Consider the following 14,117-nt stretch of genomic DNA (forward strand, 5'->3'; position numbering starts at 1 on the left):
TTCCATCAAAGCAGTTAGATAAGTTTTACGTCTTTAAGAAGTGTTACATGTGGCCTGCAGCAGATGTTTAACTCGCATCACGTCACAGCGTTTGCGTCTGGCTCAGAAAAGCCCTAAATGAATGTCGTGCTTTCTCACATAATGTCAAAGAGAATAACATCAGAGACATTCTTGTAGAATTATGCTGCACTTAAAGCAAGAAGAGACGAGGACAGAGACGGTGAGAAATATGATTCTCCACCGGTGAGTCAGCTTCTGTTTTCAAAGTTATTCACTCATTGCCTACAAAAATTGTCTTTGTTCCATTCAAAAGAGAAAAACAAAACAATTAACTACAATCTAAATCAATAATGCAACAAAGCCAATCATGCATATCCAATTCTAACAGCAGGCTTGCTTTATAAGCAACACAGTGAGGGATCAGAGAAGTAAACATTGTGTGGTTTCTGCAGCTCAGACTGAAAAACTCATGAAAGAGCTTTGAATAAGTGAGACAGGGTTAAAATGATTTAGCAGATAGATGATCAGTTACCGTGCTCACTGCAGCTGCAGAACAAACGACGAGGCTGGTGACTCTTCTGTGGAGTCGCCGATTCAGAGCTACGTCCTTTGTAATCAAACTGATGATGAGTTACATTACATATTTGCACATTTGTAGCCAAATATTTATCTGAGACTCAAATGAGAAAAGATAAAGACTGACTGGTTGAGAAGATCAGACACAAGTTATGATCCAGAGTAAATCCTATCTCATGACCAAAATGAAATAACATTTGTACAATGTGAACAAATCCTTTGTTTTCTATTCAGGGTTTACTTTAAGCCTCGGCAGCACCAGACAACCAACATGCAACACGTAAAACAAGCAACAGATCTGCCATCAAGTTTGTTATTTCATCCAACGCATAAAAAAACTTTCTCTCCAAGATTTGTTCCTTCCATCCTTCTTCTAAAAGAAATCATTTTCATAATAAAGAATTCTGTTATTTTTCAGTGAAATATCTAGTGGACAAAAACAAAGGATGGATAAAAACTCACTGGATGCCCCCCCCCCACACACACACACACACCGACACACACACACACACACACACACACACACACACACACACACACACACACACACACACACACACACACACACACACACACACACACACACACAGAACTAAAAACTCACTCTGAAACTATAAATAACCCCGCCACCGTCAGTGTGTCAGTGTTACCCAAGGATTGTGTGATCGACTGACATGTCCTTTCCACAAAGTCTAAAATGATGAAAACAGGAACACAAGCGAATATGTCGTCCTGCAGGTTCAGGCGGTGATGTAAGATGAGAGAGCATCAGTGGATCTGACTAACCTTCCTCTGAGCGATGATACAGGAAACACCAAAAACAAATCCTGGAAGGGAACATTGCATAACTGCAGCAGCATGAGCTCACGCCTGATGTGTTTGACCACAGCAACGGGACTCATTTTCTCCAGGAAATAATTCTTTATATATTTTTACTTTCTTGGGAAAATAAGTAAAAATATATAAATCGATAATATGTACAGTATTTATCAGCGAACCGATCAAATAGTGTAAAAATGAACCATTCTGCAAAAATATTTAGAGTATTTGCGTCCTCAGAATTTCTTTGTCTTCTTTTCTTTCTTACCCAAGAGCACAACCATGTATGAGTGGAAGACAATGACATATCTGTCATACCATCATACAGTCTCTTCTTTCTCACAGTCTCATCATGTTGTCTGACAATTCTTGCATTTTTTTGGTTTGAACAAGGGGACTGATTAAAGGCCCAACAGCTCTTCAGCAGTACTAAAGAAAAAGTCAGGACCTCCAATGACCAAAATAGGCATGACTTTATTTTTTTTTTTCCAAAACTGCTGCATAACAAACTAAAATCAATATGAAAACACACAATACAAAATAAAAATAACACTTCAGCATTGCTCACAATGAGAACAAACATCAGTTTGGATTTTAATTGTGGGTCTACAGAGAGTAAAAAAATGTCTAGACGGGAATCGTCTCATTCACAAGGTTGCGTGTTGAGCTAGAAAAGCTCTGATTCTCTGCAGGAGCTCTTTCTTCACACTGTCTGGTACGAGTGCTGCATGGGAGAGGAAAAAAAGTGTTGATATATCAGAACATACGCTGAGTGACTAGAAAAAGAGACACACCGTTTAAACTAAAATGTTTCAATTGTTGTCGCCACATTGATGTTGTGTTAATGGACAGGATTAAGGATTATGTGCAAAGTGGTTTTCGCCTGTCCGTATATACCTTCAGTATATTGTTATACAGGTACAGCCTCTGTATGTACAACAGAACTGAGTCAACACATGGACAACTAAAGCAGAACACTTTACATGAGATAACATCTATTGTAAAAACTATTTGTTGTGCATGTTTACAGAGTTCAGCAGCGTTCATAGCAGCAAAGCTCTTACTGACAGACACTGGCATGCCGTGGACAATTTCTCCGTCTTTGTTGTAATTGTACATTTTGCTGCAGCACTTTGTGGTTGATGTGATGAACTTTTATCTCCTGTTTAGAAGCCAGATGTTAACTAGATTAAATGTGGAACCATTTGCAGTTCACATCTGAGAAAAGAAACGATTGTTTTCAAATTAAGAATTTGACCTCTGCAATAAAAGAAAAAAAACAACGAATGGTAAAATAGAAGTGTCACTTTTAATGCTCTGAAAACCTTTAGTTCTGCCACATTTCCCCCCACTTATTAGATTTAACAATCCTCTAAGTCTGTCACAGTGTCACATACAGTAAATACTCCACATCACGTTTAGATGACATAATGAAAAATTCTCTGTTTATCAAATATTCTATGTGAGTATGGTATTTAGAACCTTTTATTTAGCCTTTTCTTAACATTTCATTTTGCATAAAGTCAATATTCATAATGTCTATAGTATTCTAATAAGTCTAGTATAGTATTTTAATCCCAGTGTCTCTGCATGGGATCTAAAGGGCTCATCACATCTCATGTTTTAGATGTCTTGAGCACTGTTTAACCCACATGTCCCCACATTCAGTCCGAATCACATCTGGTATCTTTAGAGACGGGAAGTTCAAGTTCTGCAGGTTTATCCAAAGTTTGACTGAGCAGCCAGAGATTTTACTGACTGACACGCAGATTTTATACACCCAGCCTGATCAAGTTAAGCACGGTAACAGCGACTTGATTGTTATTTCTGTACTTCTTCCACCCCCCGCTGCTGCTGCTGCTGTGTTTGCATATGTGGAACAGTACCTCTGCCTTTTGGTGTGACTTCTGTGACCAGGTCCTCCACTGTGACATGCTCCAGGCCCTTTTCTTTGATCACATCTGGACAAAATGTTATAGGCGTCAGAGACCCTGTTTCATGGAAGCACCGTGTGTACACACACACACACACACACACACACACAGACACATATACACACTACACACACACACACACACACACACACACATATACACACTACACACACACTATACCTTTGCAGTGTGCCTTCAGCTGATCCTTCCATCCACACTCCACCAGCTTTGCCCTGAGCAGCTCTTTCAACCTGCGACCCCACATGTAGTTGCCATTATTCACACGTCTGCTGCCTCTTCACCATTCATGACAAAAAAGAATAACTGAGGAGAGAAGCCTGCTTACCGCTCCCGTTCCCCCATTTCTATCAGCTTCTGGTTTATTGCAGCCCTCATCTGCGAGTCTTTGCTCATGATCTGTCCCACATTAACGAAGAACAGCGGCGGTGTCAGTTTGGACCCAACGATATCAGGGGGGTGAATAAAAATGTTGTATTTTGCTAAGCTATCAGGTATACGTTACCTTTTGTCGAGATGGATCAGCTGGGGCACATACAGTCCTTTGGCACAACCGTACCGTGTAAACAAACGGTGAAAGCTTATTGGTTCCGCTTCGGCGGCAGTTAATTTACCACAAACTGCTACGTCCTCGCTATAAACCTGATCGGATGGCTCATTTCATCTTCACATGTGTGTTAGAAAAACTGAATAAAAACACTGATTAAACCACACGAAACAATTGAAGAGATAACACACAGAACTCAACCTCCCATGAGCGCCAACTGGAGCCAGGTCCGCGGTAAAATGGCTCCGTGTGCGCCAAATCAGGAAACGTGTGTGTTTCTTGCTAGCTGACTTCTTCATCATCTCGCTTCACCGACTGTCACCAACTCGAGGATAAGACAGTCATCTTTAAAAGACATGGCTGCGTCAAATTATTCCCTGAAAGTCAACAGGGACCTGCTGGACCCCAGTTTTGAAAGTTACAGGCTTTCTCTGGACGCCATACCGACGTACAACATTGAGCTGGATGCTGGTGAGAGAAACTAACTTACAGTGCAGTTAGCTGCAGGAGTGCTAGCCTGTAAGAAAACACAAGTGACAGGCTGAGTTACTTGAATTTACGGGATGCTATTGACTGAAAACATCCTTTGTTTATGTCAAGCAAAAGCACAGAAGATGCTCTGGTTGTAGTTAATGTAGCACTTATATTTAGGGGGGTTCTGAGGATCCCTGAGGAAATGAGGAGTAGTTTGATATAATTTAAGTTTTATTCACTGCAGATTATCGGAATGACTGATTTTACTCATGCAAAGAAATGCACAACACATAAACATAATTTCGGCCTGCTAAATGCACACTTAGCTACTGAGTTCTTTATTTAAGCTGTATAACATAATTTCACAGTGAAGCTGTCGTTGGCCATGAAAAGCTTCCTCCAACTATGCCCAAACAATATGTATATAAAGAGGAGAAACATGCAGGTAAAAGAATTTAAGACAAAGGATAGAACATTTTGCAACACGTAAAATACAGTAATACACTCTAATATATGAGATGAAATCTATAGAACATAAAACACTGTAGTAAGAAGGTTGTGCAGTGCTGTATGTGCACAATGAGAGCTGGTAAGTTTAGGATGCAAATGTAGAATTTATTTTCTCCACAGTGGAGCTCACACCTTCAGCATAATGCAATACAAATACAGCCTCTAAATGTACCACAGAATTGAGTCAACACATAAACAACTGAAGCAGAAGTCAACATTTTACATAAGATAGTATCTTTTCTTATCTATTTGTCGTGCATGTTTACAGAGCTGAGCAGTGTTCACGGCAGTGCAGCTCTTACTGAAGGACATCGGCACGGCATTAAGCACTTTTTAATTAATGCACTCAACTCTTATTGGGTAAAAATCTTGCCCAATCTCATGTTCAGAAACCAGGTACAAACTAGCTAAATGTGGAACCGGTTGTTATATCTATGCTATTATGCTATAAAAACATGAAAAACAATATGGAAAAATTATCTTTGGCATTAGTAAAAGAAATCAAGACAAAAAAATGAACATGAAAAGCAACAGAATGAGGCATTAGGAGATTAGGCCTTAGATATTTTAATGGCATGTGGCAGGAGGGCCTTGCTGCACACAATAGTGGTGAATTTTGTGTTGCAAAACACACACAAGGAAAATAGCAAAGTGAGCAAATCTCAGTCAAACTTAAGTTAGATAAAAGTAGAGAGGACCTGAAAGTTGAGGTACAAGTAGACAGTGCTGGTAGGTTTTTCCTTCTATTTTAGCATTTGAGTCCTAATACAATGTAAGTATAAACAGGTTGAATGTGTCTGTCATGCTTTTAATTTAGCTTTTAAAGCCTTTTATCTGTTGCTAATCAGACATATTAAGTGACATCTAAAAATGTCAGTCCTACATCAGCCACCTAGAAGATGGAGACAGATACCAGTTGGATGTTGATGTGGAGGTTTGTCTGTTTAATGTAGTTATAGGAAGCTTTGTAAAGCTGAAGTAACTGTTGTCAAGTGCCGTCTCATTTTCATGTCATATTCTAACGTTTAGATTTTTCATCTCTCCTGCAGCTGTGGAGGAAGTTAAGTTAAAGGATACTCAGTACACCCTGGAACATGTGCGTGCTTTCGGCATGTACAATTACCTCCACTTGGACCCTTGGTATGAAGACAGTGTTTTGTTTGTGGACTGCAAAGGAAGGGTTCTCAGCCTCACCGTCACCCTGGTAAGATTTTAAATCCTCCTGGTTCTACTTGAAAGGTGCATGTTTGTATTGTTTTAAAATCTTGGCCTGTTTGTATGTATTGTTATCTAGTTATCAACATTAAAACCAATATCTATTAGGCATATTCCTGCATGCTAAGTCTTGCTGTTAGTCTGTGGGCTTTAATGCATCTGACACACCAGCAGGTGGTGACTAGACACTTGTGTAATGGCAGCATCGGCATCACAATGCGTTTCTGGCAGGTAATGTCAAAAGGAAACTATACTTGCAAAAATTATTAATTAATGGCTCATAGTGATTTCTCTGACCTTCTGTTCTTCTGCTAAAAATGCTAAATGGGAGTGAAAATCTCAGTATTTGGGGAAAAATACAACTTTGTCTTCCATCTTTTGTCCATCGTGTGAGTCAGCACAGACAGTAAAGTTTTGGATGAGCTCCTCTGTCTGTGGTGATGACGTTTTAGTCTCATCCAGGTTCGTTACCTCGCACCACGATGCCTAGAAAAGTAGCAAAATCAGCCCAGTGACCTTCTCAGATGACACGTCTTTTATGTGTAAGATATCATTGAACATGATTGGAGATAATTGGTACCTCATCTGTGGTTTTTAAGTCTAATCTGGCCTGAATGATAATCAGCAGTCTATGACCCTGTGAGAGTATCTGTGCCGTTCAGCGGCATCATTAAATGTCTCTTTATGAAAATGTGTAGCTCAAATTGTAATTACAATCTTCACATGATAATTGTCGTCGCTGGCAAACCTTTTGCTTACATTGGCAGGGTAGTGTCACTCTGCACATTGTACATAGGTGGTTCACACTCTGTTCAGGCCATTAATGGCACAGATGCTGGAGAAAATGATCTCAACAGTGCATCATACATCAGGTGGCGATATGATTCGCAGTGTCACGCTCCATGGCAACAACAGGGCAGCTGCTGCACAGTCCTTTTGAAACTCTGTTACTTCACCCAGTGAATAATTGATGCTCATGTGGCGGCATATCTGTCTATTACTAATAAGGCTCTAAGAGTGGTGAATCACATGTGAAGCCAAGTCACATGGGCGGCCACATGACAGCTGGTAGCTTTGACTCTCCTCGATGAGAACATGTTTCCTGTGATTCAGGTTTTACGTTTAAGCAGCATTTTAACATAAAGAGCTCTATAGAAGTAATGTTTCTTTGGGTGTTTCCGTATTAGATGTTGATTGTGTAACTTTCTTATGGGATCAGAGGTCCCCCTTTAATAAGAGAGCAGCGACCTTTCATTTCCTGTGTGGTTCAAAGCCCTCTCTTATTAAGTGTTGCTGTGAGTCATGAGTGGACCGGTTTAACAGTGTTATTTCCTCAGGTAGCCATTTTTTTCTTTATTTTTCACCATTTTATCAACTAAATAAGTGGTTTTAATTGACTTATCAAGAAAACAATTGTTAGTTTTCTCCCTATCCACCCACACAGTCAAATTTACTCTCTATGAAGATGAGTGAATCAAACATGTGTCTTGTATTGATGTAATACTAGTAATGATGATGAGAAGAAGAAGATTATGCAGCTCAAAGTGCTTCACAAAAAATATTTAAAAGAAGACACAATAATCAAAATGTACCAATAAACCAGATCAATAAAACAATAATAAACATAAAAACAATTTATTTAGTTGAACAATTTAAAAAAAGATTAGATTCATTAAAAGCAGGATCAGACAATGATGTTAAAAGAGGTCAAATTAATTAAGAGCAAGATCATTAGGATGATTCTTGAACTGTTTCTTAAAACTATGAAATAATAAAATAACAAATGTTGGTGTTTTAAAAAGGTCAAATTAATTAAAAGCAAGATCATAAATCTTGAGCTGCTTCTGAAAGCTTTCAACAGAAGTCTCCTGCCTGGTTGCTGGAGGGAGTTTGCTCTAACTTCGTCGTGCAGAAACAGATTCATCCTGTTTTCTGGACGCAGCACTGACTGATGCGTCGGTTGTGTTGTGAATCCAGGACACCGCTCTTGGGAAGCCGAGGGAGGTCTACCGTTTAACTGCTGACTCCAGCCAGAGTGAGGATCGTCTTTGTGCGTCCCTCAGCCTCACCTCAGCGACCTGGGCAGCTCTCTCTGACGGCGCCGGCCGACTCTTCCTTCTCCGCACCGGTAAGAGGGGAGACGGCACCCACATGAAGTGGGAGGTACGTATAACAGCTGGATTTACTGCTGTAGGTAACTCAAACACTTTTCCCAAACTATTCTGTGTGTTTTCCATAATTAAGACATAATTAAGAGTGTTTCAGTTGCAATGTGATCTGGTAGACAATGTGAAGGTAAAAGGGCATTAATTAATCAACAACCCTTTATAGACCTCTATTGGGGAAATGGAAATGGAGGAGCAGCAACACTCTACTTACAAGTCTCCACTAATAAGTCTAAGTTTAAAATGAGTCTAAAACTGATGTGAACAGTGTCACATAACAGGAGAGCAGCGAAGCAGAGATCCTACTTACTGAATCACACAGTGTTCAAGACGAGAGCAACTAAGCTAAACAAGTAAACACACATTTAACTTCTGCATAAACATTTTAACCTCTATGTACTATGTAAATATATCAAGTTGAATAAAAGTAAAGCTGTAAAAACTATGACAGTAGTGCAATGATGGTGGAGTAAATATAGGATGACAAATGACAGCTTCCCCTGTACACATAAGGAAGATAGATGTGACAGAATATGGATGTATACTTTATATACAGAGTGTTTGGATTTGTGTTTAACAGCAATGGTCTGTTAAACAAAAAATGTTTTCTAGATTGCAAACAATACCACAGTGTAACAGGTTTATTGCCACTATGTCAGATCTAATTGTTCTATAGTGTGAGTAGAAGATGTTCTTGTGTCTGGTTGTTTTTGGCACACAGTGATCTGTGTGGCGCCTGTGCCTGTATGTTGAAGAGGTAAATGTCACCGTGTCCCTCTGTAAATACAGTGCAGCTGTGTTGTCTGCTTTTTTGGCTTGACATCACAATTTCTTAGTATTTGTAACAGACACTTCGTGTAATGTCAGTCACTTTCTCATTGCTGTGTTCACCAGGATGGGGGGAGACAAGTGATGTTTTGAATGTCTGGAAAGTGAGTGTCCAAAGCCAGATATCTCAGCCACTGGTGATATAATCATTGAGTCACTAAATAACGCCGTCACAGAGGCAGAATTACTGGTCATTAGAAAAGGTGCTTAACTGTTACAGTGCCCAGTGAGCTTGTTCATGCCAGCACATGTTTACTGGTGGCAAACAAATGTTTGATATTTGCCTCATTTCTAAAAACATTCATTCTTCTTTACAATCCAATCAAAAACATTTAAAAATGAGCCCTACTGTCACACTAGCTGACGTGCTTGTTCATTATGATGGATGCAGGCACTGTCATGTGAGTTGTGTGAGCTGCTGCCATGAATACTGACCAAATCTGCAGCTGAAAGTAGTGCAAGTAACCAAAGTGCTATTTGCTCTTTAGCGACTAACGTTTGGCAAAAGTGACCAGTTGGTTTAGGAAATGAGGAGTCTGAACATTGTTGGTTTTAGTCCAAATATAGAATATTGGCAGCCTGGCATTTACTGTAGATGCAAGAACACACAGTAGTTGATCTACTGCATGTAAAATTTAAAGGACTGTATGCGCAGCTTATTTGACAGTAAACATATTTGAGGGTATCAGACTGAAGCAAACCAAGCAACCAAAGGTAATGTTTACAAATCTAGTGTGTATACAGTATTTAAAATGGCCCTCATTATTCTGCATAGAACCGTATCAAACCTTTCGAGCTGTTGTGCAAATTCAGGCTTTAAAACCAGATTCTTTGTCTAAAAGGCTTAGCCGGCCTTTGGGAATTGGCTTGTAGTAGTGAGGGATGGAGTCTTTGTGCACTTTATCCTGTTAACAGACGTGCGATTAGGATTAGCTCCAAGTTAGAGTTCACTGTCTGAACAGCACAGTTCAACAATGGAGTCTGTAATGAAGATTCAAGCCGTCGAGTCGGCAACTTCCAATGTTCTAATTTTAAGTTTGAGCACTCGGGATCCCGGCCAAGCCATACGGCGTCCTTCACTTTGGTTTGTGTTGTGAAGACACAGCTAATAAACTGACTCATAAACCCGTTACTGCGTCTCAGCACCACATTATCTTTATCAAGCAGACAATAGTAGACACTGATTTAGAAATACTAGTTTAAATAAGCATTTTATTGATGAAATAAAGACACATCTCCTTTCTAAAGCCCAGTATAGACCCTTTAAATCCCTTTGATGCCAACAGGTAATGCTGTGGCCTTTTATTAAAACATCTTTTACAGCTACATTAGCATTCATACAGCCCGTAATCTTTTTGACCATTAACTTTTTAGATTTTCTAAATGTAAAAGAATAACGCAAGCATAAATCCTCATTTTATATTACAGATACACTGACGCCTCCTTTAAACTCATCACAAAACTTTTTATATGCTACAGTGCGATTTATTACTCATTAAAGTCTAATAGATTATAGCCTTATGGAAATCAGAGGTGATCTTCAGGCTGTGCATCACATGAAACCTGAATAGTTTCGTTTGTTGGGGAAATATATTCTCGTATGCGTAGCTTGTTCGTCATATTTAGAGACAAACGTCAAGCCAGAATAACCCCAGTTTGACACCCACTGTTGAAAAGTCCCTTTAGAAAGACACTGGACACATCTGTGCTCATTTAGTTAAAGCAGCTTTCAATTAGAGTGTCTGCCGTGTAAAAGCAAATCTCTTTCTACATTTTGGCAGCATCTTTGCTCCCCATGACTCATTTCTGTTGCATTTTGGATGTTCTCTTAATTAGGAACCTTATTATCCACAATGTGTAACAATGTCTGGTGCGTCACCACACAGCATAAATTTAAAACATCACCAGACAGGACTTTAACCCTTTAATGATAAAGTGTATCATATTTGATACATACACCTCTGCATCATCAGTGTGATATTTTTGTATCTTATCTGTGTTTTATATGTTTTGTTTGTTTAAGATAAACAAACTGTGAGCAATAAATTGCACAAAAATGCCAGATGTAGCAAAAAAGATACAAATTAAACTCTTCATATTTGAATGTTATTTCTCACACCATTGCATCTTAGACTTTGCTTTAATTTTGCTTTTATATTTACTATTCTCTGTTAATGAGTTTAAGGTTCTGTAGTGCTCCTACAAGTGGCCACTCAGATCCTAAACTTGTACGACATTGATGGAGGGGGTCTTATTATTGTATTTGCTGATTCTTTGCCTGTAGCCACTGTTCAGTGAAGACATGGCGGAGCCTTTCACCATCCTCCACAGCGTCTCACATGTCCAGGAGGGAGCCCACACCATCGAGGCCCTGCTGCTCCGAATCCAGAAAGATCCGCAGGAAACCAAAGGAAGCGGATACTCAGTGTCTCTTGAGTGGATCACAGTCGCCAACACTGCAGGACATGGTGGGTGGTGGTGCACTGACCTATTGTAATTCTGGTAATTGAGCATGACAAGTGTGCCATACATAGTTAGGCCTGAAGGCTTTCATTTCATTTTTTTGTTCATTTTTATAGTATTGATCCCAGCAGGCGACAAAAAGCCTTGTTAATTAAACCCTATCAGGAAGTTAAGTCATAATCTGCCATAAATGTGGCTTAATTATTATGTTCCTGATGAGATTAATGTACTCTGAAGGAAACATTGGCAAGAGGCATTTTCATTATAGTTCTTGGCACTTGCTGAGAAAGAAACACGATTCAAAGGGTGGACAGACACAAAACACAGATGCAGCTTTTGGAGAGTCCTTTCCTCATTTAGTTGGATTTAAACATGCAGCCCTTCGATATCTGTGATCTTTAGAATAATCTTTTGTTAGTTAATAATAATAATCAGCTTTGCAAGGTCTTCACTTTTATTCTAGTTCTATGGTATTATCAGCCAACACCATTTGAATTTCACTCGAAACGAGAATTTGAGTCTCCAAAATGCATTTTGTTGTACAGTACGTTTTAACGCAGGGTATCACTAGGATCTATATTCTTAATTTGCCCATACAGAGTATTCTTAAAAGGGCTATTTAATCAATATTTGCATTCATGAGCAACAAAAAAAGCTTTTATCTGTGATCTTATCAAAGGCCTCTCCCACAGCGTTGCACTGAGCTGACGGAGTTCTCTGTGAATGTTTGTTTGAAGCATTATGTCCATGAAGTAGGTTTAAGCCTGAACTTGTGCTGCTCTGTCACTGTGTCCACTGGTCCGATCTGAGCAGCTGTCAAATTTGTCTCAACGGCAATATCAAAGGAGTCCTGCTCTAGGAGAGCTTGTCATGGAAAACAGTATTACTAGAAATGTGTCATTCACCATTTAAGTGCAGAAGATGCACTTAATGCCTCCATTTGGAAGGTTTTTTTTATTTTGTAGTTTTTTCCATATCCATATTTTGTTTTGTTGAATTTCAGACGAGCAGAAGAAATAGGAGCAACACAAAATCATTTGAAGCTGACAAACTCTAACAACAACAAATTGTGCTATTTATGTTATGTTTTTTAGGGACAGTATAACATCAGTCCATGATAAATAACATTTGGTGCACTTTGTCTATCTGTGGTTTATAAAAATTAAATGATGAGATTCAGCATAGCATCAATTTTAAGATACTAAAGCTAAAGACATGTCAAATACTACTAAGATAAATAGCTGATTTATTAGTAAATGGTGGTGATCTTTTTTCATATTTGATTGATCATTTTAGTAATTGTCAGGTACAAATAAACATTTGCTGGTTTCAGCTTCTTAAAATGTAACAGCCTTTAACTTGACTACCTGTGGAATTTGGATAAAACAAGTCATTCAAAGACATATTTAAACCAAAAGACGAATTAAAAGTAGTTATTAATGCTAAAACTTGGGAGATATTGTAATAATAATGGATGAGATGGTGGTTAGAAAGCACCATTTGGTTGACAAATGAACATTGAATACAGCATTTATTTAAACAATAGCTATAGCTAAAAAAAATGCACCTTACACATGTTGATGTCATCAGTGATAGACAAAAAAATGTAATCCAGCAATAACAACAAGAAAAGAAAACAGGAAACAGCCCCCTCACTCTCGCAGAAGCTTGCACACCAGTGACATTTTGTTTAAGAGCTGATGGATTAAAAGACTGGATCTTCCTCCAGGGAGATAAAACCTCTGTCCTGATGGAGCCCACTTGAACTCAATCTGTAGTGGGAGTCCTGTCAGTTAACCTGAGCGTTCCACATAGCTCCTACATGAAACATGTTGATGTTGTGATTCCTTGTGGTCTCTGTCGGAGTTTAATGGAAGATGAAATTGCTTTACACTCTTGTCACCGTACCCCACCGTATGGTTTCCACACACAGGTCAGGAGAAGAAGTATGAGGTGAAGAAGAGGAGGGTCCTCAGGGGGAAGTCAGTGCCTCATTACGCAGCAGTGGAGCCGCAGGGGAAGGGGTTGATGGTGGCCTCGGAGAAGCCGTTTGTCTTCACACATGTGGACGGTCGTCCTGTGGAGCAGCCTGACCCAGAGCCCATGGAGGTGGAGAAGACAGGTGGGTCAGACGTGCTGCTGAGAAATTACCGCAGTTAAGGATCCCTCTACTTTACATCACAACTCTAGTAGGTAGGCTTAAAAACATTGTTTAGACATGCCACTATGTGATGTTAGAAACCAAAGTGGAGGGTAAACGGCAATGTCGAACCATGATCTGCAAACAGAGGGTAAAAGTTCCCTAAAAACACTGAAGCTGAGCAGAACTTCTTTTTGGCAGATTGGGTGAGAGGATCTTTACAATAAGTTTAAATTATATTAAATTTTAATTGTAAAGAGGAAAAAACATTCTCTTATCCATCTCATAACGCAGCTGCATCTGCCTGTTTTCAGTATATTCACCTCTTCCGCTCATTACCTTTTTAAGACGCTCAAGCTGACAAGTCGGATTGTAGTCATAGGAACGCCTGAGTGAGCGGCAGAGTGTCCCCGATCAGACTGGGGTCT

At 39.3% G+C, this 14,117-nt stretch overlaps 2 protein-coding genes across 2 annotated transcripts in view; one reads left to right on the forward strand and one right to left on the reverse strand.

Annotated features, from left to right (window-relative positions):
* Window positions 1-1,849: 1,849 nt before the first annotated feature.
* Window positions 1,850-3,995, reverse strand: LOC139215689 (transcription and mRNA export factor ENY2-2-like). Its single transcript, XM_070846722.1, has 5 exons — window positions 3,853-3,995; window positions 3,676-3,746; window positions 3,510-3,580; window positions 3,282-3,356; window positions 1,850-2,119 (listed from the first exon to the last, which is right to left on the reverse strand). Exons 2-5 carry the CDS (start codon window positions 3,741-3,743, stop codon window positions 2,043-2,045), a joined length of 291 nt encoding a protein of 96 aa, XP_070702823.1. The 5' UTR covers window positions 3,744-3,746; window positions 3,853-3,995; the 3' UTR covers window positions 1,850-2,042.
* A 71-nt stretch (window positions 3,996-4,066) lies between these two features.
* Window positions 4,067-14,117, forward strand: part of nudcd1 (NudC domain containing 1) — a 34,483-nt gene continuing 24,432 nt past the window's right edge. The window contains exons 1-5 of the mRNA XM_070846445.1: window positions 4,067-4,365; window positions 5,928-6,082; window positions 8,071-8,256; window positions 11,371-11,554; window positions 13,483-13,671. Coding sequence (XP_070702546.1) covers window positions 4,251-4,365; window positions 5,928-6,082; window positions 8,071-8,256; window positions 11,371-11,554; window positions 13,483-13,671 — 829 coding nt within the window. The 5' untranslated portion in view covers window positions 4,067-4,250. The remainder of the gene's footprint in view (window positions 4,366-5,927; window positions 6,083-8,070; window positions 8,257-11,370; window positions 11,555-13,482; window positions 13,672-14,117) is intronic.

This window comes from Pempheris klunzingeri, chromosome 16, assembly GCF_042242105.1.
Source record: "Pempheris klunzingeri isolate RE-2024b chromosome 16, fPemKlu1.hap1, whole genome shotgun sequence".
NCBI lineage: Eukaryota > Metazoa > Chordata > Actinopteri > Acropomatiformes > Pempheridae > Pempheris > Pempheris klunzingeri.